Raw genomic sequence first — 23,346 nt, 5'->3', positions numbered from 1 at the left:
CTACATTTAAGGATCAAATAACAGAAATTATAACACAGAAAAAGAAAGAGAGACAAAAATTGAGTATTCAGCAGCCAGGCATATAACAACAGTTGCTGGCTATCTTCTAACCCTTTCACAAAATAAAAAAAAGCAAATGAAATATTCCCCAAAATGCATGTTTCTGGCATGTACCTGTGTTTGGTATCAAAAACAGTAGGTTTCTCTTGGACAAAGCACATGCAGTTTTAGTTAATGTATCTGGAAAGATACTCCAACACTCACAGCCAGGTTAAAACTGAACCTCTTTACATTTGTATGTTGTAGAATTTCTATAACATCCCTCTCTACTTGGTCAGCCTATAACTCTATGAGGTGGACAGGGCAAGGATGAATAAGTATTCTCAGACAATGCAGGGATTTAGCACAGAGATCAGAGGACATTTCCCCAGACCCTATGGTTGGTGGGTAGCAGAATCCAAGACCCCAACTCATAATCAGGCACCTGTTCTTCTGCATTCCCCCATCACTACTGTTTCCATAGATTATTTGGCTCTATTGTTGATTGATGCTGATTACATTTTTATCTATTTCACATTGATCACATATTTTCACATATTTCATATATTTTAAGTTGATTTTAAGCTGATTTTTTTGAGTAGAGAACAGCCTTATAGTAATATGATCAACTCTGGGAAAAAAATGCTTAAAATGGTGCAAAATGATACATCATCAGTCAAATTCCATGCAAGATGTATGCAGGTGCACAATGTACAAAGGGATCACGTGTTCAAGATCCTGGGATTCTACTGCTTGTTTGTAGAACAATATAGGTTTGCTCACCACTATATCTGCAGGGCCTAAAACAATGCCTGGCACACAGGGTCCACCCCTACATATTTATCGAATGAATGAATAAACAGGTTTGAAAAAAATTGCTTTTTTGGTAAGCTTGACTATAAGAAGGGTTCATTTTTAAAGCTGGCAGCCCCTGCAACTCACCCTGTGAATGCAAAATACCGTGATGAGCTATAGCCATCCCTATTCGAATTACACTGAAGATGCCAGGAAATTACTAACAGGAGCCTCAAAATTCATCACATTAACTCACATCCCCAGAAAATTCATTACTGAGGGTTTATTTCCATGAAACATCTCCCTTGGGACCAGAGGCCTCTCCCCCTACTCTGGGAAATAGGATGGATATGGCAGTAATGGAGCTCAGGGCTTTTCATCTTCTCAAGCCATTAAAATGCAAATTGGGGGCGGAGAGAGACCTGCAGGCAGATCTCCTCTGGCCTAGGCTGGCGTGTCAGCACTCACATCCGTCTGCAGTCCGCACCTCCATGTGCACCAGGTCTGCCTCCTTATCCAGTCCAGCCACCGACCTGGGGAAGGAAGGAGACACAGAAGCTCAGTGACCACATGGACAGCAGGTGACAAAGTGGGAAAGCATTCAGGGATGATTGTTACTCAGAAAGCCACTTTCTCAAGAGAGGACCCACGGAGTCTGGCCACTGAGCCTGGCAATTCAGCAGTCACCTGTAATGCTCACAACTCATGAGTCCTGGTATGGTGTCAGGGAGTCAGGGACTCTCACAAAAAACCATAAAGGAGTCTAGAGTCCACAGTGATATAGGTCTAAACCTCTGTCCTCACCTTTTTCCACCACATGGCACTTAAGTTCCCTCTTCCTCACCATCTTCCTTCTTCTCCCACCACTGACCCTCCCATCTTGCCACACCTGATTCCTTCTGGCACTTTGTCCCACTCCGCCCTCCTGCTGGGACTGCTCTATTCCTTACCCTGTTCTGTCCTCTGGGGAGAGTGGTTTAGCCTCCACTCTGGCTGTTTGCGTCAGGGCACTGTTGTCCTCCTGAGTTTGAGGCTGTCTGCCCTTCCTCCCACATGCCCGGAAAACAAAGAATGTCTGGTGACAAACATTTGAAATCTCGTCTGACAAGAACAAAATTCTCCCAGTGATCAGGGTGGGAAACCTTAAGGGTCTATGGCCAAGAGCCAAAAGAAGGATGGCTGAGAATCCTGACAAACTAATTGTTGTGGGCCTCCGACCTCACACACCTAAAGCCCAGGCAGCCATCTCTTATGTGAGATATCCAGGTCAGAAGATGACCCAAAAAGTCAGCTAAAAGAGGCAACACAGACATTAAAACATTCATACTGAAGAGATCACATAATCCACTCTCTTGGCAAGCTCTTACAGTCTATTTACTCTTGTTTTAAATATCCTTCTAAGAGGGGCTTTCTGGTTTTCCAGTCTTCAAGAGGTAAGAAGTGGCAAGTTAGAAAGAAAAAGTAGAATTTAAAACAGTGAGAATCAACAGCTGATACCCAGACAGCAAGAAAATAGAAAAATCTATGAAAAACAGACCTAAGAACTCAAAACCCAATCTTCCACACCATAAATCTCTATACTTCTCCCTGGCCCCGAGGCCATTACTACATTAGAGCAGAGTTCAGTATCTGACACCTCTGCTGAGGGAAGGAAGGCGTAGAAAACAGGCAGCAGGGGGCACATGGCATCAATGCCCTCTCTTTATGAAACTGGGTTGCAAATGATAGATGTTAGGAAAAACAAAGTGATTTTTAAAAATTTTTTATTTATTTATGATAGTCACAGAGAGAGAGAGAGAGAGAGAGAGAGAGAGAGGCAGAGACACAGGCAGAGGGAAAAGCAGGCTCCATGTACCGGGAGCCCGATGTGGGACTTGATCCCGGGTCTCCAGGATCGCGCCCTGGGCCAAAGGCAGGCGCTAAACCGCTGCGCCACCCAGGGATCCCCAAAGTGATTTTTATTTGTCCAAATAAAATGATATTTTGAATGGCTAAAACCTGTTACTTAAAAAGCTCATTTATGATCATTGAAATACTACATTTTAGTTTTTGCTCCCCTGAGTTGATCTTCAGGGCAAACCCCTAAGGCTTGAGAGCAGAATGAGAGCAGGTATCACTAGTTAGGTTTGACTGCATGGAAAACCAAGACACAGGAATGTTGCTGTTTGTCTAAGGTCACACAGGGACAAGACAAGAACTAGGGAGATTTACCGACTCCTCAGCCAAGAACAATTCCTCTCATCACTTCTCGGCCTTTTGGCTAAGATCAAGTGAAGAACAATTCCTCTCCATTTGGCTCATCTCCCTTTTGTTTGCCATGTCCTTCATATCACTGGTCTCCCTGTCCCCCTTTCTTCTCCAGCTAACTCTAACCCTTTCTTCAAAGCTCACCCTGCTAACGCTTCCAACAGCCCTTTCACCCTTCATCTTGCTGAAGAGTCCTGTATCTGATTCCATAGCATCTTTACCTTAGTGGTTTTCAAACTTGGCTACTCAGGAGAGCCACTGGAGGAGCTCTGATATATCTAGATGCTTGAGCCCCTCCCCAGACCCATGAAGTCAAAACCTTTGGGGATAAGATGAAAGCATCAGTATTTTTTTAAAGCTCCCAAGTGATCTCCATGTATAGCCAAATGTTTGAACCACTGCTTTGCATGGCTCAATCACATCACTCACGCCATTTAACTTGTCTTCTGTACTTGGATATAAACTTTAACAAAGTAGGATCCTGTCTATTTATCTTGGAATCCCTGGCACTTATGTGCCTTGTGTGTGTGTGTGTGTGTGTGTGTGTGTATCGGGGGCTACCAATGTGTTTATTAATATATTATTGAATTAATAAACACCCAGGCTCCTATGATAATGCCAAAATTTCAATGTGAAACTCACTTGAGGTCAGACCCACAGAGGGCTGAGGGCACCAGAATGGACTTTATGGACTTCTGCTGTGTTTCAGTCTCCTTTTTCTTTGTAAGTAAGTTGGTATTGTCAGGATAAGAGGATTCTCAGGTATTACTCTTCTATCCTCCTCCAAGATCAATGGCAGGGTAGAATGTGCAGAATTGCAACCATAAACAACTAAGCCTAACTCTGATTATCAAGTGCTATGCTCTAGAACATATAGAGCTGAAAGAAATGCAAACACCACCAAAACAAACAAACAAACAAACAAACAAACAAACAAAAAAACCAAACCAGAAACTATTCCCTCATCCAGGATTCCTCATTCCCTTCTATCTATATAAAATCTTATATAGATTTTAAGGTTGAAATTATGAATCAAGTCCTCCTGGAAGCCTTCCCTGGTCATTCTAGCTCATGCTGATTTCCCTCCTTTGGACTTCTACAGAATTCAGAATCCAGATCATATATCTGCTAGCATTTTTATTTTTATTGTTTGTTTCCCTAGAGTGGACAATGGTTCACTACCTTAATTGGCTATCTTAATACCCCTCTAACCCTTCCATCTTTTAAAGACCTCTTCTACCCAACAAGTCATGTGCTTTGTCCAGGGAGGTCAATCACAGTAGCCAATCCATCTGAACCCCTAGGATGGTATATGATCCGGCATGATCATGACATATCTTTGCTATGGTGATTGAGACATCCCAGGACAATACAGAGGACTTCCTTGGGATTTATCTAACTGGAGCTGGTAGGAAAGAACTGCCTTTCCTCTCTATTCACCAGGTCAAAATTGTTGAGAGAATTGTTTCCAGCCTGTTAGGAAGAATAGGTCTAAAGGAATGATGTGGATATAATACAGAAAGAACTGGCATTGTGACAAGGAGTCTCACAGAGACAGGGAGGAGAAACAGTGATATGAGGATAGTGGCTGAGACAAAGATAGACAGACAGAAAGACAGAGATTTAGAAAGAAACAGAGATAATAGACCAAAATGGAAGGACTGGAGACTCCTAAGCTCCCTTCCTCCCATGCACACACTGAATGCATAGCTATATACAGAGCAATTCTCTCTGAAAGATAACCAGAAACTAGCTGAGTGACTCCTATGCATTGGATGAATGAGAAAACACCTACATCAAAATAGGTAGAAAAGACTGAGACACACTCTTACCATGAACACCTCCCCCCTCACCCATACAGTGCCACACATCCAGGAGGGAACCTCCAACTGCCAGCTTCTTACTTAGGAGCAAAGGGTTTGGTCTCCACATCTAGCTTCACAACTTTTAAGGCCTACACCAGAGGAATGGGTCCCTAAAACGCCTAGCTCTGAAAGCCAATGGGGCCTGTGCCCCACCAGGCTGTAGCAAATGAAGAGGCAATTCTTCATGGTGCTCGAGTGATCCCTGCAGGGACTGCCCCAGGGCTCAATACACATTCTCCCCATCTTTCCCTTAGAGGGCTTTATCTGCAGACTTTATAAACTGCTGCCTAAGGGCTAGGCTTCTAATTTAGCAGGCTTCAAGGAGCTGATTATGATCCTCCCCCGAGAGGATCACCTTTCCAATCTTGTCTCTGTAGCCCACTCCAAGTGGCCAGTAGCTCTTTGGAAGGAGCTGTGCACATGACCCCACTCCAGCTTTAAGGGCTGCTGCCCAGGGGATGGTTCCCAACATTGCCCAAGAGGGCTTCATTTAGGAGTCCCAGAGGACTATAGCAATCAAAGAAGAGTTCTTCACCATCTACTTCCCCAAGGTTCAGTGCAGAGGCAACAAGCTAAAAACACCTATCTCCCAGTCTCTCCCCAAAAAGTGTTTATCTGCATACATTAAAAGCTACTGCCTGAGGGCCCAGCTTCTAATTTAGCAGATATCTGGGGGCTATCCACAATCCTCCTCATGGACTGGGGAAGCTGACAGACACTTCCCCACCAGCCTGCTCCAATAATAAAATCAAGTCACCAGTATCTCCCTAAAAGGAAATTATACACATATCTGGCACCCCAGCTCTTGCAGCTATCACACAAGGGATGGTCCTCAAGATCACCTGGCACTAGTAGTCAACAGGCCTTGCATTAATGAGGCACTAGCAAGACTGCATCCAGCAAAGAAACAGTTATTAATGGGCACCCCCACCCTTGGTGGCTCCCCACCTGGGCCCAGCATTGAGGGAGCTGGCAAAAAAGTCCATTTCCCAGTTTCTCCCTGAAAACCTAACTATGTACCTTCCCAACTTGTACCTAGGATGCAGCTTCTCATCAGTCTGTATCCAGATAGTGATGGCAATCAGCACTGCCAGGTCACGGGACAGTCAACTGCTAAAAGCCACTAAGAAATAAAGAAGGCCTCAATAATCACAGAGCTGAGAGACAGCTAAGAGCTCAGTCATGCTGGTCTATGAGGTTCTTCTCCTACATGAGATCTGTCAAGACTGGAAAAGGTGGTTCTTTTATATACTGCTCAGAAACCAACACAAAGGGTCAAGGAAAATGGGGGGGGGGGACACAGAAAAAAATTATGTTCCAAACAGAAGAACAAGATAGATCTCTAGGAACTGATCTTAAAGAAATGGAGGTAATAATCTACCTGATAGAGAATTCAAAATAACGGTCATAAAGATGCTTAACTGAGGTCAGAAGAATGATGCATGAGAATAATGAGAATTTCAACAGATAGAAATATTAAAAAGTACCAAACAGAAATCATGGATCTTGAGTATAATAATTGAAATGGAAAAAGAAAAATCAATAGAAGAGTTCAACCACAGACTAGATCGAGTGGAAGAAAGAATCAGTGAACTCTAAGATGGAAGTGGAATTCCTCCTGAGGAGCAAAAGAGAGAAAGAGAGAGAGAGAGAGAGAAAAAAAAATGAATGAAAAAGAGTGCATATAGTTTAAGGGACTTATGGGAAAACATCAAGTGGACTAAAGTTCTCATTGTAGGGGTCCCAGAAGAAGAGAGTAAGGGACAGAAAACCTACTTGAAGAAATAATGGCTGAAAACTTCCCTAAGTTAGGAAAGGTAATAGACACCCAGAACCAGCAAGCCCAGGGAGTACCAAAACAGATGAGTCCAAAGAGAACCACATAACATACATTATAATTGAATCATCATGGGGATCCCTGGGTGGCTCAGCAGTTTGGCGCCTGCCTTTGGCCCCAGGCGCGATCCTGGAGACCCGGGATAGAGTCCCGTTGGGCTCCCGGCATGGAGCCTGCTTCTCCCTCCTCCTGTCTCTGCCTCTCTCTCTCTCTATGTCTATCATAAATAAATAAATAAATATTTAAAAAAAATAATTGAATCATCAAAAGTTAAAAACAAGTAGAGAATCTAAAAAACAGCAATAGAATAATCACTTGTTATATCCCAGGGAATCCCCATTAGGACTATCATTAGATATTTTTCAGCAGCAACTTAGCAGGCCAGAAGGGTGTGGGATGATATATGCAAAGTACTAAACAAACAAAACCCCTGCTAATCAACCAAGAATACTCTACCCAGCAAAACTGTGCTTCAAAATTGACGGAGATATATACCTTTCTAGACAAACAAAAGCTGAGGTAGCTCCTTACACAGATCAGTCTTACAAGAAATGTTAAAGGGAGTTCTTCAAGCTGAAACAAAAGGATGCTAATTTGTAACAGGAAAACATAAAAAATAATATAAAACTCACTGGTAAAGGTAAGTATACAGTTAAATTCAGAATACACTAAAGTAATGGTGGTAGATATATCACTGATAAGTCCAGCATGAAGGTTAAAAGACAAAAATATTAAATTAACTATAATTGCATTCATTTGTTAATGGATATATGTGGAAACAGATGCAAATTGTGACATCAAAATGCAAAATGTGGAGGTAGAGGATTTACACAAACAGAGAAATGCACTGAGAGATAGAAGGTGGCAACTAGATGCCATTGGAAAGTATTTCAATCTGAATCCATTTGTGTGATGGTTAATTTTGTGTGTCAACTCGATTGGGCCAGGAGGTGTCTAGATATTTGGTTAAATGTTATTATGGATGTGTCTTCTAGTATGTTTCTGGAAAAATTAACATCTGAATCAGTAGACTGAATAAAACAGATTGCCCTCCCAATGTGGATGGGCCTCCTCCAATCTGTTAGAGGCCTGAACAGGACAAAAAGAAGGAGTAAAAGGAGAATGTACTTACTCGACCTGAATATTTTCTAATTGGGAAATTGGCCTCCTCCTGCACTCAGATAGAAATTCAGAGCACTGATTCTCCTGATTCTTAGGCTTCAGACTCATACTGGAACTACACCAATAACTATGAATCTCCACTTGTAGAATGCAAACTCTGGGACTTCTCAGCCTCCATAATCACATGAGCCAATTCCTTCTAATAAATCTCTCTCTCTCCCTGTCCCCCAAGCTCCTATTGGACTGTTTGCATATATTATTGTTTCTTCCATATCCTATTGGTCTGTTTCTTCAGAGAGCCCTAATACAATTTGTCTATTAGTTCCACCCCAACATCGCAGCCTGTTTATCCACGTAAACCCACAGCATACCTCTGTGAGTGTGTTTCTGTATTTGATTAAGCCATGAATTACAGAGACAATGATTCTTATTAATATAAAACCAACTGGACAGTGAGTTTCCTAAGGACAAGACCCTAATTATCTTTCTCCAATATTTACTACCACACACAGCTCAAGATAAGGCATACCTTCAGATTAAATGTGAGGGTTTCCAAACTGCACTTCAAAGCTGCTCTGTCTCTGGGTCCACAGGAGAAGATATTCAGCTGCTCAGCTGGTCAGAGGTGGAGCAGAAAAACGTGAGTGCTGTAGGTAAGGAGAGTACTCCTGCCCTTTTCCAACACACACAGGAATGCCACTGCCTACTTTCTGCAGTACTGCTGGCATCAGCCAGAGGGTTCTCAATACTGACCCTGGTGACATTTTGGGCTGGATAATTCTTTGCTGTGGGGGACAATCCTACACATTGTAGAGTATTTAGCAGAATCCCTGGCCTCTACTTGACTCGGCAGCTTCCCTGCAGGCCTGACAACCAGATCTCTAGAGAATACCTACCATTCCCTAGGGTCAAAACTGGCCCCAGTTGAGAACCAGTGCCATATTGGGTGCACTTAATTAATGTCTGGACTCTATGTTTCTCCTTCTAACAAGGCAGCAACAATCAGCACACAAAGATTTCCCTTTCTCACTTAGGCCTACCACTGCTGAGATGCCCATGAACTACTGCTATCCTGGGCCACAATCACTTTATCAGGAAACTCTCTGATAATCATCAGGTAGAAGCAATCAGATCCCTAATCTTAAAGCCTCAAAAGCCCCCACTTTTAAAAGCCCAATGTAAGAAAAGTACACACAAACACAGCAAGCAAAGAAATCCTAGATTGTAGATATTTTGTGATTTTTCTGAGGGTAGGCAGAAGTTGCAAGGAATAAACTTGTGGAAATTTGGGGAAAGTGTATATAGTAATAAGGACATTCGTATGTCAGGCATTGTGTTTGGTGTTTTAAATGCATTATGTAATTAACCCTCAAAACGATTCTTTAAGAAAGGTACCATTCATTTCTAAAAGAAAAGAAAAAGAAAAAGAAAAAAGAAAAAAGAAAAATACCATTCATTGAATATTCATCCATGGTAAAATGGGGATAATAAGAGAGATTAAGTAATGTACCTAAAGTCACATAATAACAACTGAGAGTGAGAGTACTGTGTGTCAGGCCTTGTTTTATATGTAAATGCTAATCTTAAATCTTTATATCAATTCTATGAGCCTTGAATCATTTTTTCTCCATATTTTCCATATTAAAAGGGTACAATTAGGGATCCCTGGGTGGCGCAGCGGTTTGGCGCCTGCCTTTGGCCCAGGGCGTGATCCTGGAGACCCGGGATCGAATCGCACGTCGGGCTCCCGGTGCATGGAGCCTGCTTCTCCCTCTGCCTGTGTCTCTGCCTCTCTCTCTCTCTCTCTCTCTCTCTCTCTGTGAGACTATCATAAATAAATAAAAATTAAAAAAAAATAAAATAAAAAAATAAAAGGGTACAATTAGGCATCGAGAGATGAAGCAATTTACCAAAAGGCACACAGTTGAGTAAGCAGCAAAACCATGATTCAACCAGGCAGGTGGCTTTGAGCTAGGAGTTTAACCTTCCTGGTAAGCTGCCTCTCCTGGCTGGTGAGAGGTCTTCATACAACTATCTCTCCCAGAATCAAGGACCAGAACCATCTTGCCCCATTGCCTCCCTCTTCCCTTATGAAGCCCTTTATGGTAGCAATGTAGGAAATATACATGCACTCACTCTGTGGACATTTTCAATACAGTGTCTAAGAAAATTTTGATTCAAGACTTCATGAACCAGGAGTCCCTCCTATTGGTGATAGTCATTAAGAAGAAAATGTTGGGAACAGAACAAAGAGGCTGGGCCAATAATAGAGAAGTAATAAATGGAGATCTTTGCAGAAGCCTGAGAAAGAGAAATACAGTTGAGGAAAAGAAAATGTGTGTTTGGGTTTGAGTCTCCTTCAGGTCTATGAGGATGGAATAAGCCAAAACTACATAAGAGGTACGATGGCATTGCCATGAGTATAGGGGAGGGGATGAGAGGCATGCCTGCTCAGGCACGCCAAGAAGGTTAATCCTGGCCCCCGACACCTCTTCCATCACAACCACACAAGCTCCTTCACATTCCCAGGACCAACATGAGGCCAGGGTGGACTGGAAGGCCAGGTGCTGTACCCAGTGCAGAACCAGAGATGAGAAACATCAAGCTCCCTGCCCTTAATGCCTGCAACAAAGTAAAAATGAATTTGCAAGCATCCCATTGAAGTTACATGGAGGGAAACTACCAGAAAGTTTCTAAAATGTATCAGATGCTAAAAGAGAAATAACCATATGTGTATTGCTACTAATGCAAAGTAAAAACAAGTCATCGGTAGTGCCTTTATTTAGTGACAAGTATTCCTGGTTTTAATGAAGTAACCATGAAACGGAATTTAAAAGAACAAAACCAAAAAAAAAAAAAAAAGAACAAAACCGTATCAAGAACAGGTATGGATCTATGCAAACCCTTATAGATACGTAAAAATTCCTCAACAGTTAATTCTCTTATCACAAGGTACTCCTGAAACTTAACACCCATGACTGGGGACAAACCAATCTATTCCAGTGAACCTTCCCATTCTTCCTCGGGAGAAGAAGTAAGATCAGGCCCCCTTCTGCAAACTCCCCATCACATACTACATACGTGTGCCAACAATGACTTTTAGCTTCCTCGTCTGTGAAATGGGAAGATCATGACACTGATGTGACAGAATTATGGGATTAAATGAGCTAGGTAGTAAACACTTAGAACACTGCCTAACATAGAAAGCATTCTTCACAACTTAGCTATTATTATTTTTTATTTGAAGGGCAGGATAAACTAATCTGCCTTCCTTCCTGCCCTCAGACCTCAGTTCCACATTTGTGGAGAGCTGAATAATAGCATTGTTCCAGGCACTGGACCTGAAAAGTCCCTGCTATGGAAGTTCAGTGTAAGCACCTTTCCCCCTCTTCAGATGGATCATACACCACAAACCAAGGGACCAAGCCTTGCTCAGGATCCCTGTAACAGCCTGCCCTCCTGTCCAGAATAGAAACCATCATACTGAATTGCAATTGCCTCATTCTGCCCGTGGGACACAATCCTTGACCTCACAGGCTTCTGCTGGATCCTCTCTTGACATTTTCCATCACAGTGCTTGGCACATGGTAGCTCATCAATATGTATTTGATGAATGAATGATTACAATTTCATTCAGTCAGACAAACTTTGTAAGGCCCTCTGTGAGCCTGGAGCTCATGTTTGAGTCTCAAAGACAAACCTTTCTTCAGGCCCAAAGAGATCTCACTTTCCTGCCTGGGCCCCAGATCGTGTTTAGCATGTGGATTGCTCAACAGGTGTTAAAAAGGGAGAAAAAAATCTATACATGCATGAAAAATGTGTGAGGTAGTTTCCTCTCAAGGATATTTAATTTTATAATAATTAATAAGCCCAACATCAGCACACAAGGATCATGCAAAACTCTGAGAGGAAGGGTCATGTTATTCACCAAAACTGACAGTCCTTTTGAGCTCTGAGCAAGGATCCAGGACACATGATACACAGGAAATAAGGAGCAACACCAGAGCCACACGTCCAGAGAAGAACCCACGTCTGCACCTAGAACCATATACTTACAGGTGTTACTGATGGGAACACTTGAAAAGGTCAAGTAACCTTCAAACATATTTTTGGCAACTAAAGTGTCTGTTCAAAGGCAGTCTCCATGTCCTAATATAGAAGTAGGTCAAACAGGGACTTCTCAGGAACTGTTAATGGCTCACCCAGACGCAACTGTGCCTGAGAGCACGATGCAGCCACTTTAACACTCTGGTCTCGTCCAACCCCTTCACAGAACACTGAGCCTCACCAACCATCCAAAGACACAGCTGGTTTGTATGGTGTGGCTAGATTCCAATTTGGAACTTCATTCAGCCCAGCCTCTCCCTACACACTTAACTGCCATGGGGAAGTGGCAGGCTAGACTTTTGTGCATTTTCCTCTCCCTGTGGATGTGAATCGCAGAGCAAACCTGTTATTAGAAATAAGAAAATTGGACATTGGGGATGCATGAGAGAGAGATCAAGGGTAAAACAGTTGGTAAGGTCAAAGTATAAATGCTTTATGAAATGTTCAACTAGACATTTAAATTTACAAAACAATCTCAACAGACTTCTCCAATTCACACATTTTCCCCCTTTATGTCTTTGCTCAAGCTGACTGTCCACTGGACTTCTCCTTCCATTCTACTCTGCATATTCCCTGTGTATGGCCCAACTCACTACCTACTTTCCACGAAAGCTCCTGACCCTGGATGAATAGTATAATTCTTTGAGAAACTTTCTAAAAATACTAAATACTGGTACACAAGCCTTACCCCCGGAGTCCTGTTTAATTGGTCTGGAGCAATGGATTTTATACAGTTTAGTTACATCAGGATCTTCTTGTTAAAACAGATGTTGGAGCTCCACCCTCAGAGATTTGATTGGAGAGGTGTGGAGTGAGGCCCAAGAATCTGGATTCTTAGGAAATACAGAGATGATATCGTAATATGGTCAGGGATCACACTCTGAGAACCACTAGCCTAGAGTATAGTTCGGGAATCAATAGCTTTTAGATGTTCCCAGGTGATAAAAATGTGCAGTCAGAGCTGAGAATCACTCATTAGAGCTCAAAACACGGCCTCCATGAACTCATCCTGAAACACTGCTTCCTTTGATGTGTCAGAATAGAAATTTGGAATCAGACTCTGAGGTGAAGTCTTGGCTCTACCATGTACTAACTGTGGAATCATAGGCCATTTACTTAACCTTTCTGTGCCTCAATTGTCTCATCTGCACAACGGGGAGATAATAATAGCACTCTTCTCATTATTTTTATGAGAACCAAATGAATTAAATGCACATAAAACATTTTGAAGAGAGAGGCAGGTGTTAACACTTAACACTATATATAGTACTTACTATTATAGTGTTCCCATTATTTTAAGTACAATTAATATTTATTGAGTGCCTAATGGACCAAGAATTGAATTACCAATTTAATGTTATCTCAATCTTTAAGCAAGCTTTAGAGACTGGGTATATATATATATATATATATATATATATATATATACACACACGCATACATATATATAATATATTTAATTAAAATATATATATATTTTTTTTCCCCTGGATTAGAAAATGGAGATTTTGAGATGTCAGATTACCTAACCATTGGTGCAGAGTGAGTAGGAGATGGAGCCTGGATTCAAACATTGTCTGTCTTGTTCCTTCTTCAGTTATTCGTGGGCCTGAATCTTTTCTCTTTCTTGATTGTGCCATTCTCAAATACAGGCTCTAGAGCTGATTAAATCATATTTTCCATTAGTGCCTAACACTGTGCCTTGCTCTTTCCTTTTAAAATATCAGCTGAGTAGATGAATAAATACACAAATCAGAACAATAATACCAGCAGCGTATATAAGGTAAATGTTGAAAATAACTCCATAACATGGTAAAGCAGATTTCATTCATTTAATTAATTTCTAGGCAATTAAGTGAATAAAGTCTTCGTTATATATTATTATGCTGCTATTTTTTTTTACCATTTATCCTCAAAGCAATATTGTATCTGTCAAACACAGTCATCTGATTTGCTTGACAAATGTGATCTTCCTGTGAAAATGCTAGGGCAGCAAAAAGATGGATCTCATCCAGCTCAAACGAACATGGTCCCCCCTAGGGGGCACTGTGGGAGCTTTCCTCTCACATCACCAATAATCCCCACCTCCTCTCATATTCACATATTTCTAGGTGCAGACTCCCATGACCATGCCTGTACTATATGGCCCCATCTCTCTTCTACAGCTGATTAGACTAGGGGTTGACCCCCAACCCAAGCTGGGTCAAACATATTTCTCTCTCAGATTTTGGGATTGGTTCGAGAGACTACACATAAAGACTTGGAGCAATTTGTCTTGGACACTTTTAGCTGTTCTGCCAGAAAGAAGACAGGAACAGAAATAAGAGCCAGAAAAAGACCACTCTGTGAGATCTGGAATAGAGTCCCTTGTAGGATCTGAATGCATTTATTTTCCTAAATCCTAATAATTCATTTATTGTCTGTCATTCATTCTCTCTCTCTCTCTCTCTCTCTCTCTCTCTTGCTCTCTCTCTTTCATTAAGCTAACCCAAGTTAGTTACTATTTCTTACAGCCACAGGGTCATTACCAATACACCTGATAAAAGTTGCTCAGCATACACTGGGCCTTCTCACATTTGGATTCACTACTGTCCCTTCAGCATGCTGGTCCTCCCAGCAGGAAGGGCCCTTGACTACTATATCAGTGTCTTTCAACCTATGGGCTATGACCCATTAGTGGTTCATAAAATGTATTTGGTGGATCACAATCTCAATTTTTTTATCAAATAGAGTGAAATGGGATAGAAAATAACAGAGAACATCTCATGTGGTAAACTAAATATTTTCCATGCAAATTTAAGACACATAGAAAGGCATGGGTTAATAATGGATCACAAGCATAACACTGCCTACTAGAGAAATGTTCTAAAAAAGAATAAAAAGCCAATATGGTCTAATTCAATATATTTTTATAAGCTCTAGATGTGTGGAACCAAATCTAGCAGGTTCATGAAACAGTGTCAGGACAAAGCATACACACACCAAGAGGTCACTCCAAGCAGACAAGGAGGTTAACTTAACTAGTAAATCTCAGTGGAACATAGCCAACACCATGCTACATGCTGGTGGTAGTAATTAGAAGCTCAGCTGTGGTCACTGAGGTTTCTTGATTCTGCTAATGCAGTGATAATTCATGAGGCTTTATCTAAATGTAACTGAAACAACTAGGAATACGACCAGTAATCCCTTGGCAAGTACTTACCAAATACCTACTATGTGTGAGCACTGAGGGAGTTGCCAGAAAGCCCACCACTTGGCCCATGTGTTTGCTGCATATGTGTGACTACAGCCTGGCATAGCTCTAGTGAACAGCCATATACTTCCAAACAAGATGGTGTTAAATGACACAGCTCAAAAAAGACAAATGTTGCTTATAGAAGATCAGTTAATCCTATAAAACAGTCCAAGTACACCGCAACATTTTCAGAGTGGTCAGCTAGAATGGGTCAAGTCCTTTATTCTAGACATTTGATTTTGGAACTCCCATCTTCAGACCCCTACTTATCTCCTGAGAGTATACTATCCCTCTACTAGGTATTAATGGGGTGATATATAAAGGAACCTTTGAAAAGGCATGGTGGATCATGAAGGGTTTCATAGAGATGGAGAGACAAGGGCTAGACTTGAAAAATGCATGGGATTGGAAAGTCAGAGAGAAAAAAGGGATGACATAATGCCAGGCACAGTGAGGCAAATGGACAAGCTATAGGAGTGGAATTCTGGGCAGAGGTCATGAGAGATCACTCTGGAGACAGAATAAGAAAGAGCTTGAAGGCCATAAAAAACCACCATCCCAGGAACTGTGAATCGGTTCCTACAAACCAAAGTGTAACATTCCCTTTATTTTGAGTGCATCATCGAACAAAGTCTGTTTCTGAGGTATATTCACTCTATTTCTTTAGAAATAAATTCATACAGATACAACCTTTGTAAACTGGTTTATTTAGAAAAGACGGGGCTTTTTAAAATTTTGCTCTGGTTTTCAGTTTTTGGGATGTGCTTAAAATATTACAACTTGGAACAAGCCCCAAATGGTGGTGATTATTGAGATGCTCTCACTCCATCCTTCACCAGGGGCCTGAGTCAACACTCATGGCCACTAGAGGGTTGCAAGCCAAAGCACATGAAATGCAAACTCAGGACGAAAGTAGTGTACACCAAACTATCCCAAACTACTCAAAGTGTGCCATGTGAGAAGAGTGGGAGGAGGCATTTTGGTTGGCAGGAATTTCATAAAAACTTGCATTAAGAAGGAATATTTCTCTATCATTCCCAGTGTCACATGACAGGGTCTCTTCTGGGCAGAGCAGCACACTAAGTTATTCATTCTACTATTCATATGCAAATACTGAGCTCCAACTACAAGTCCAGTACTAAAAAGACAATGGGAGGAAGACGTCAAGATGACTAAGATGAGGTTCCAGCTCTCTGGAAGCCCAGGATGATATGCGAAAAGAGGTAGGTTAATAGAATTTGTATGAAAATGTTCACGGAGCGGCATGGGAGTCCACAAAGGGGTAGGTTTTTAAAAGTGAGTAGAAGAGAGAGGTACAAATAGATGAAGTACAAATAGATGAAGTACAAATAGATCTTACTGGTCCACCAGTGTGGCCCTGTGGCTCCCAAGAGCTCCCTGTGTGTCGAGCACAGACACTGAAGATAAGATGAGGGCCAGGAGGCCGGAGGCAGTGGAGGGATGGATAGAGTGGGGCAGGACAAAACTTCAGAGAAATAGACCTTTGAAGGTTTAGAGATCAGTGAAACAAAAGCAATTAAAAATGGATAAAACCCTCAATGCCCTGCATTTCCCAAGCTGTAGTCTGGGATGCCACAGTTACGGTTATTGGGATTCCACTGATCAAACTGATCACTCATAATGTGTTTGGGGGACAAGAACTTGTCTCCTCAATAGTCCAGGGTTAAGACAGGAGCTCTGGAGTCATAGGTTTTAGATCTTAATTCTGGCTCCACACCTATTACCCACGTGGCCTTGGCCAAGTTGGTTAACTTCCCTAAACCTCCTATCCTCCCAAACCACCAGAACTTCCTCATTTGGTCTTGGTGAAGGTAAAATAAAATGACAGATACACACAGTTTGTGAATGTGCACACTAGTTTCTAGGCATCTTACCAAGCATCCAGGGATGGACACACACATGTACACATACGTGCACAACACAGATGCACAAGTACACTCATTTCGACATGAACTATGTAGCGAGTATCTAATAAAAATTTGCATTGCAATATATCAGAAAGACCACTGGACTGAATCGAGGACAAAGACCTGGATTCTGGTCCTAGCCTATTCACTGACCTGATACATCCCTTGACACCCTGGGCAGTTTCTTGCTCTGCAAATGGAAAGGGCTGCCAGGGCTGTGGGGCACCCATGGATCCTCTTGGTCTCTGGACTCTCATTTTGGGTTAGCTCTGTAGCTGAGGAGGACTCAGGCATATGAGTTTCTTCTTTGCACTGACAGCTCAGCAATTTTACCCGACTGTCAGGTTCCTCCTTGTTCACCCTGCCCTGATCCCTTCTCTGAGGGAGGACTTTTATTTTTCTTTTTAGAGAGAGAGAGAGGGAGAAGGAGAGAGTGAGTGGGTGGGGGAAGCACAGAGGGAGAGAGAATCTCAAGGAGACTCCCACTGAGTGTGCAGCCTGACGTGGGACTTGATCTCACAACCCTGGGGTTGGGACCTGAGTGGAAATCCGAGTTGGATGTTTAACTGACAGCCACCCAGAAGCCCCCAAGGGAGAACCTCTCTAATCAGGGGAGTTCAGTGCAAGGCAGAGGGAAGTCCTACTGAAGATGTCCCTGAGGTGCCATTTCTCACTGGCAGGGCCCCCAGTGGGGGCTTCTCGGAACATCCCCGTGCTGCCAGGGACAGCCTGCCCTGCACCTCCATGGGGAATGAGCAGGGCATGGCAAGTTAAAGAGCCTCTGGGGATTGGTGAGCAGGAGGTTCTCCACCCTTGACAGTTTGCAGAGCACTTTCACATTGTCACCTAATTTTAATGCCTTTGTCTTGAGAGGTAGATGTCATTGTTCCCATTCCACAGATGAGCAAACTCAGAATGCTGAGGTCACTGAAAATCACCAGCCAGAGCTGGGGCTCCCAGCCGGCTCTGCTGCCCCTGAGCCCAGCTCTGCTGCACTGCGGGCTTTCCCGCTGCCTCTCAGGTAAGCCACGAGACCACACAGAATTAGATGCAGATTATGTGGTGCTGACTGCAAGTGCTCCGAGAGTTAATTAAAAAAGGCAAAGGGCATTAAAGGAGATGACTTGGGAGGATGTTCTGTGGAAGTTCTAGAGAAGAAACAGAAAGGAACCAGGTGTATTTATAGACTAATAATGTGCAGAAGAAGGGAAATATGTGCTGCCTCTGGCAATTCTCATCAAGTTAATGGATGTTGCCAATTATTGTGGTAACATTTTTAATTGTATCTTAGCTCTGAAGAGAATAAAAACAGAATTTCCTAGTCTTTGCCTCGGGACTGTTAGGGGCACACATCCTGGTACATTATACCAATGTAGACAGGCATGCCCGGAGTCTGCATGGGAAGGCCTTACTCACAGCTGTCCCAGGCCTAATAGGGGGCGAAGGTAGTTAGGGAAAGGGCATCTGCTTTATGAGTTCCTGAGTACAAATGGGCTGGAAGGCAACAGGCAAATGCAGGAGGGGACAGGACATCATCTTATCTGTCTTCTTGCAGACCCCATGAGAGGATGTAAGCACACAGCACCCCACTGATGATGTGACAATAGCTAGTATGTATGCACTATGCTGTGTTACGGTGGGCTGGTCCCTTTAATATTTGCTTTGTGTCTATGATCTTATTTAATACTTACAGTAATCTATGTGATCATTTGAATAATGTCTGCCTCCCTTCTGCTTTGTAAGCTTCTGGAAGGATGCGGGCCTTGCCTGCCCACAATTGTAATTTTACTTCCTACCACAAAGCAGGTGCTCAATCATGTTAGTTGAACAAATGATCAAAACTCTTGGGGATCCCTGGGTGGCGCAGCGGTTTGGCGCCTGCCTTTGGCCCAGGGCGCGATCCTGGAGACCCGGGATCGAATCCCACGTCGGGCTCCCGGTGCATGGAGCCTGCTTCTCCCTCTGCCTGTGTCTCTGCCTCTCTCTCTCTCTGTGACTATCATAAATAAATAAAAATTTAAAAAAAAAAAATTTATAAAAAAAAAGGATCGAGTCCCACATCGGGCTCCCTGCATGGAGCCTGCTTCTCCCTCTGCCTGTGTCTCTGCCTCTCTCTGTGTGTCTCTCATGAATAAATAAATAAAACCTTAAAACAAAACTCCTACAAAGCAGGGGCACCTGGGTGACGCAGTCAGGTAAGCGTCTGTGTTGGGCTCAGGTCATGGTCCTGCAATCAAGTCCTACGTCCCGCTCCCTGCTCAGCAGGGAACCTGCTCCCTTCCCTTCTGTCCCTCCCCCTTGCTTGTGCATGCTCTCTCTCTCTCTTTCTCTGTCAAAAAAAAAAAAAAAAATCTTAAAAAAATAGCCAGGAAACAAACAAACTCCTACAAAGGAGGTACAATTTTTAGCTGCATTTTACTAACAGGACTACAGGCTTGTGTAAGTCACACAGCTAATAAATGGCAGTTGCTGGGTTCAAGTCCAACTCAGATTGGCCCAGCTCTGGAGCACATCATGTGATGCACCATGGAGGCCACCTTTCTTGACTGGAGAAAGGGAGGAAGGTGAGAATATGACCAACATGTATTAATTAGCTACTCTGCTCTAGGGAACTTATTTCTTTATATCATTTAATCCTGAGAAGGAACCTATGAAACATACACTGCCCACAGATTGTGAGGGCAGAAATAGAGGCTATTTTAGCGATTTCTTCAAGATGACTCAGGTAGCAAGGGAGAAGAGGGAGGACTCAAAGGGCTCCATAACTTAACCTCCACAGAGTTTCCCTTTACTTCATGGCTTCCCAGAGAGTGACACCACACAGGTGAAATTACATCCCCAAAACACAAGGCATTGAGGGGAAAAAATAAAATTGTATGGCTTCTGGTTCCTTCAAACAAATCCTTTAGAACAAATTAGGGACAAATTGTGATGCAGATCATTCTCTGATGACCCCTCCATCCCTGACTGAACCCCTCTTTCAGTTCTTTGATTTTTACAGCCAGTAGCTTCTCACTCTCATGCATCCCACTCCTGCCCCAGGATCCAGGATCCAAGACAGTCCCCCATTTAAGCCTACCCTTACTGAGTAATATTCTGGGCTCTCAGATCAGCTACCAGTAGCCCATGGATATGCCCAGGCCCTCAGCAAACAGCAGCTGAAGGAAAGCAATTGAATGAATGAGAGGATCTCCTTCAGTAACACGCAAGGACTTATTGGAAGGGGCTACACAACAAACCAACAATAACCAGTTATAGTTACTAGGCTGGTGGCAGGCACTGAACACCTATTGCCCAGCATCACTCTTTAAGCAGGGGATAGATGAGTGAAATGTCCCCTCTGTCTGCACCTGGTGCAGACATATGCAAACACCCCAAGACCTCCACACTTGGGACCTGTACAGAGAGCTCATGCCACAGGTTTTGAGAACTAAGCCTGGCTAATCTGAGAATCAGCCATCTTCAATTCAAAGTCAGCACTGGTCCCTTCCTACCTGTGTCTCTTCCTCACTCCAACCTTGTTCAGTGCATTTTACTATGAGGCAGTGACAGAGGGTGGTGGCATAAAGCATGCCCTTCTTGCTCAGACAGACCTGGGTACAAACCCAGACCCAAGACCCAACAGCTAAGTGACCTTGACCTGCACTTGACTTCTCTGAACCTCAGAATCCTCAACTCTGAACAAGGAATAATAAAAATACTTACCTCAAAGTGCTGTCTTAAGACTTAAATTAGATAACAGAATGAAACTTCTAATGCAGGCTTAGGAATACTCTACAAATGCCAGTCATTAGTGTTTCTGGTCTTTCTAATGGATCAGCTTTGACCCCCATGACCATCATGACCCCCTATCACCATATTATACCTGCATAGATGCTGCTGTAGGTAAATCTCCTGTAGGTACATTTTCTTGGCTAACAAGAAAAGCAAGTGAAATCAGCAGAAATTATCTATGGGTAGAGCTATTTAATTGTCCCCCAAAATAATCCTCCCTGGGGCCCCAGCACATTTCAGAGGCAACATGTGAAAACTCTCAGGCCCTGGAAAACAGAGTCCGAGATGACAGCATCATCCTCTAAGATACTGCTCACACCTGCATCCTGCCACCTGGAGAAGAGCTGCCCAGAGGAAGAGTAAGAAGTCAGACCCTCTGGGACAATTAAAATTAAACTGAACCAGACACTCTGGAATCCTCTCTTGGGACTCATTCTGCCAAGCCTAGGGCGGGGGCAAGATCACTTAACAGGCCCTTTTTCATCTTTAATTTCTCTGATTCAGAAAGTTTACAAGATCAATTGCTAAGCAGGCTAATGTGAGGAGATGAGGCAGCAAGTTGCTCTGGGCCCAGCATCAGCTAATTCCTTAGTTTCTAACTAGAGTCCCCAGGGACCCACTTATATAAAGCCCGAGAACTCGCCTCACTCAATCACCCTCCCATCCCAAATCCTCCTCTATATAAAGAATTTGAATTGCAACCCAGCAAGAATAGCAGATCAACCCCAAGCCAGCCTGCACTTTTCTAGGCTGAGGAAGAAAACTCAGGAAGCTCCTACCTCGTACACTTAGGCTTCTACCTAGGATAGGGCTCAGGAGTCCAGAGCCTGCTCCTCTCAGTCTTCACACCAAAGATCCCAGGGACCTTGCACCTTCAGAGACTCTGTGATGCAATGCGACATCGTGATCTAATCACTGAGCTCTCAAAGTGCACAGATTTTAATTCCATTTCTACTCTTTCTAAGCCTTGGTTTCCTCATCTCTAGATGGGAGTCCCAACAGAGCTTTGTGGGCACACAACTAAACAGTGCCAGTTAGGTGCTTAGCAAGGCACCTGCACTTAATAAATGCTAGCGACCATTCACTGTCCATTATGCTGGGGCCACCAGTCTACCATGCTCATTTGAAAAGCAAGTAAAAATGGATCAGCACTAGGAAGCTCCAGGGTTTCACAAGGAAGGTGGACTGTAACCAGACTTCATTTTAGTTAGCTCCCTAGTAGCTGCTGCATCCCCAGAGAGAAGTGACAGCCTTTTTATTCCTTTTATTATTTTCCCTATCCCCTTTATTCCTGTAGTAAGTTAAACCCTCCCTCCTTCAATCCCTCCCCACAGGAAGCCACATTCGGGAACAATGCTGGCTGATGACAGTGTTGCCAAACGATGCTTGGAAACAGCAAGGGAAGAAGCAATAGCTGCCTCCCATTCAGGAGACCTACAATCTCCGAAAGGAAACAACCCAGAAGGGGAAAAGCTTGTACCAATTGTTCTGGAGAATCCATCCTCCAGGACCCTTCAATTTTCCTAACAGGACACTTGCTTCTCTTCCCCCATCATTGTCTGCATATTTTCCTTAATGACGGCAGAATTAAACTGAACTTTTTTTTCTGCACAACTGGCTCTGAGGGATTCTAGAAAGCCTGGGAAGGAAGTTTCAATTTGTTCACTTGCTGAGAATGAATTCTGCCTCATATAACTCCTGACAAATTGCCATTTTTAAAGGGTTTGTTAATTTCCAATGAGCAAATGGCACATCAGATATCTTGTTTATTCAACAGATGCTCCTGAGCTAAACAAATGGTTCTTGTTTAACAAACATGGAAACATCTTGTCAGCTTTGCCGAGATCATCCTGCTTAACTATCAAGGGAGGGTCTCGTGGCTTTTGGATAAAATATGAGCAGCCATGGAAGGTTCACAACAGGGCTGGGGATGGTGGTGCCACTGAAAGAGATGATGTGAAGCTCCTTGATCATTGGCTGGGAAGTGGCTCTCTGACAAAGGACCTGGGGTCTCTCCCTTTCTCTAACAATGTGGATATTTCTGATTCAGTCTGTTTAATCCAGCAATCTCCTCGGTGATGAATCTGAAAACAGCCTTGAAGGAGATATCATCTGACATATGGAGATGATGGAGCATTGTGCGTAGATCTCAGCTTTGGAGTAAGCCTAGCTTGGAGCCCAGCTCTGTCACTTACTAACCATGTGAACTTGGACTGCTATTTTAACCTCTGTCCATGTAGTTTCCTCATCTGCAGAATAGGTCTAATGATGACATGAAAACCAAAGATGCTGATGACACTGATAAATGTTCACACTCTTAATCCTAATCACTTTTTCTTTTTAATTTTTTAATTTTTTATTTTTTTAATTTATGATAGTCACACACACACAGAGAGA

General features: G+C 42.9%; 1 protein-coding gene across 2 annotated transcripts in view; it reads right to left on the bottom strand.

Moving 5' to 3' along the window:
* The window catches only part of SORCS3 (sortilin related VPS10 domain containing receptor 3), a 581,582-nt gene that overhangs the window by 154,670 nt on the left and 403,566 nt on the right, over nt 1-23,346 (bottom strand). For both annotated transcript variants that reach the window (XM_025467140.3, XM_025467142.3), the window contains exon 6: nt 1,303-1,367. In XM_025467140.3, the coding sequence (XP_025322925.3) occupies nt 1,303-1,367 (65 nt within the window). The remainder of the gene's footprint in view (nt 1-1,302; nt 1,368-23,346) is intronic.

Source organism: Canis lupus, chromosome 28 (genome assembly GCF_003254725.2).
Source record: "Canis lupus dingo isolate Sandy chromosome 28, ASM325472v2, whole genome shotgun sequence".
In the NCBI taxonomy this organism is placed as follows: domain Eukaryota; kingdom Metazoa; phylum Chordata; class Mammalia; order Carnivora; family Canidae; genus Canis; species Canis lupus.
The sequence above is the reverse complement of the archived record's forward strand: the minus strand, read 5'-3'. Positions and strand labels throughout refer to the sequence as shown.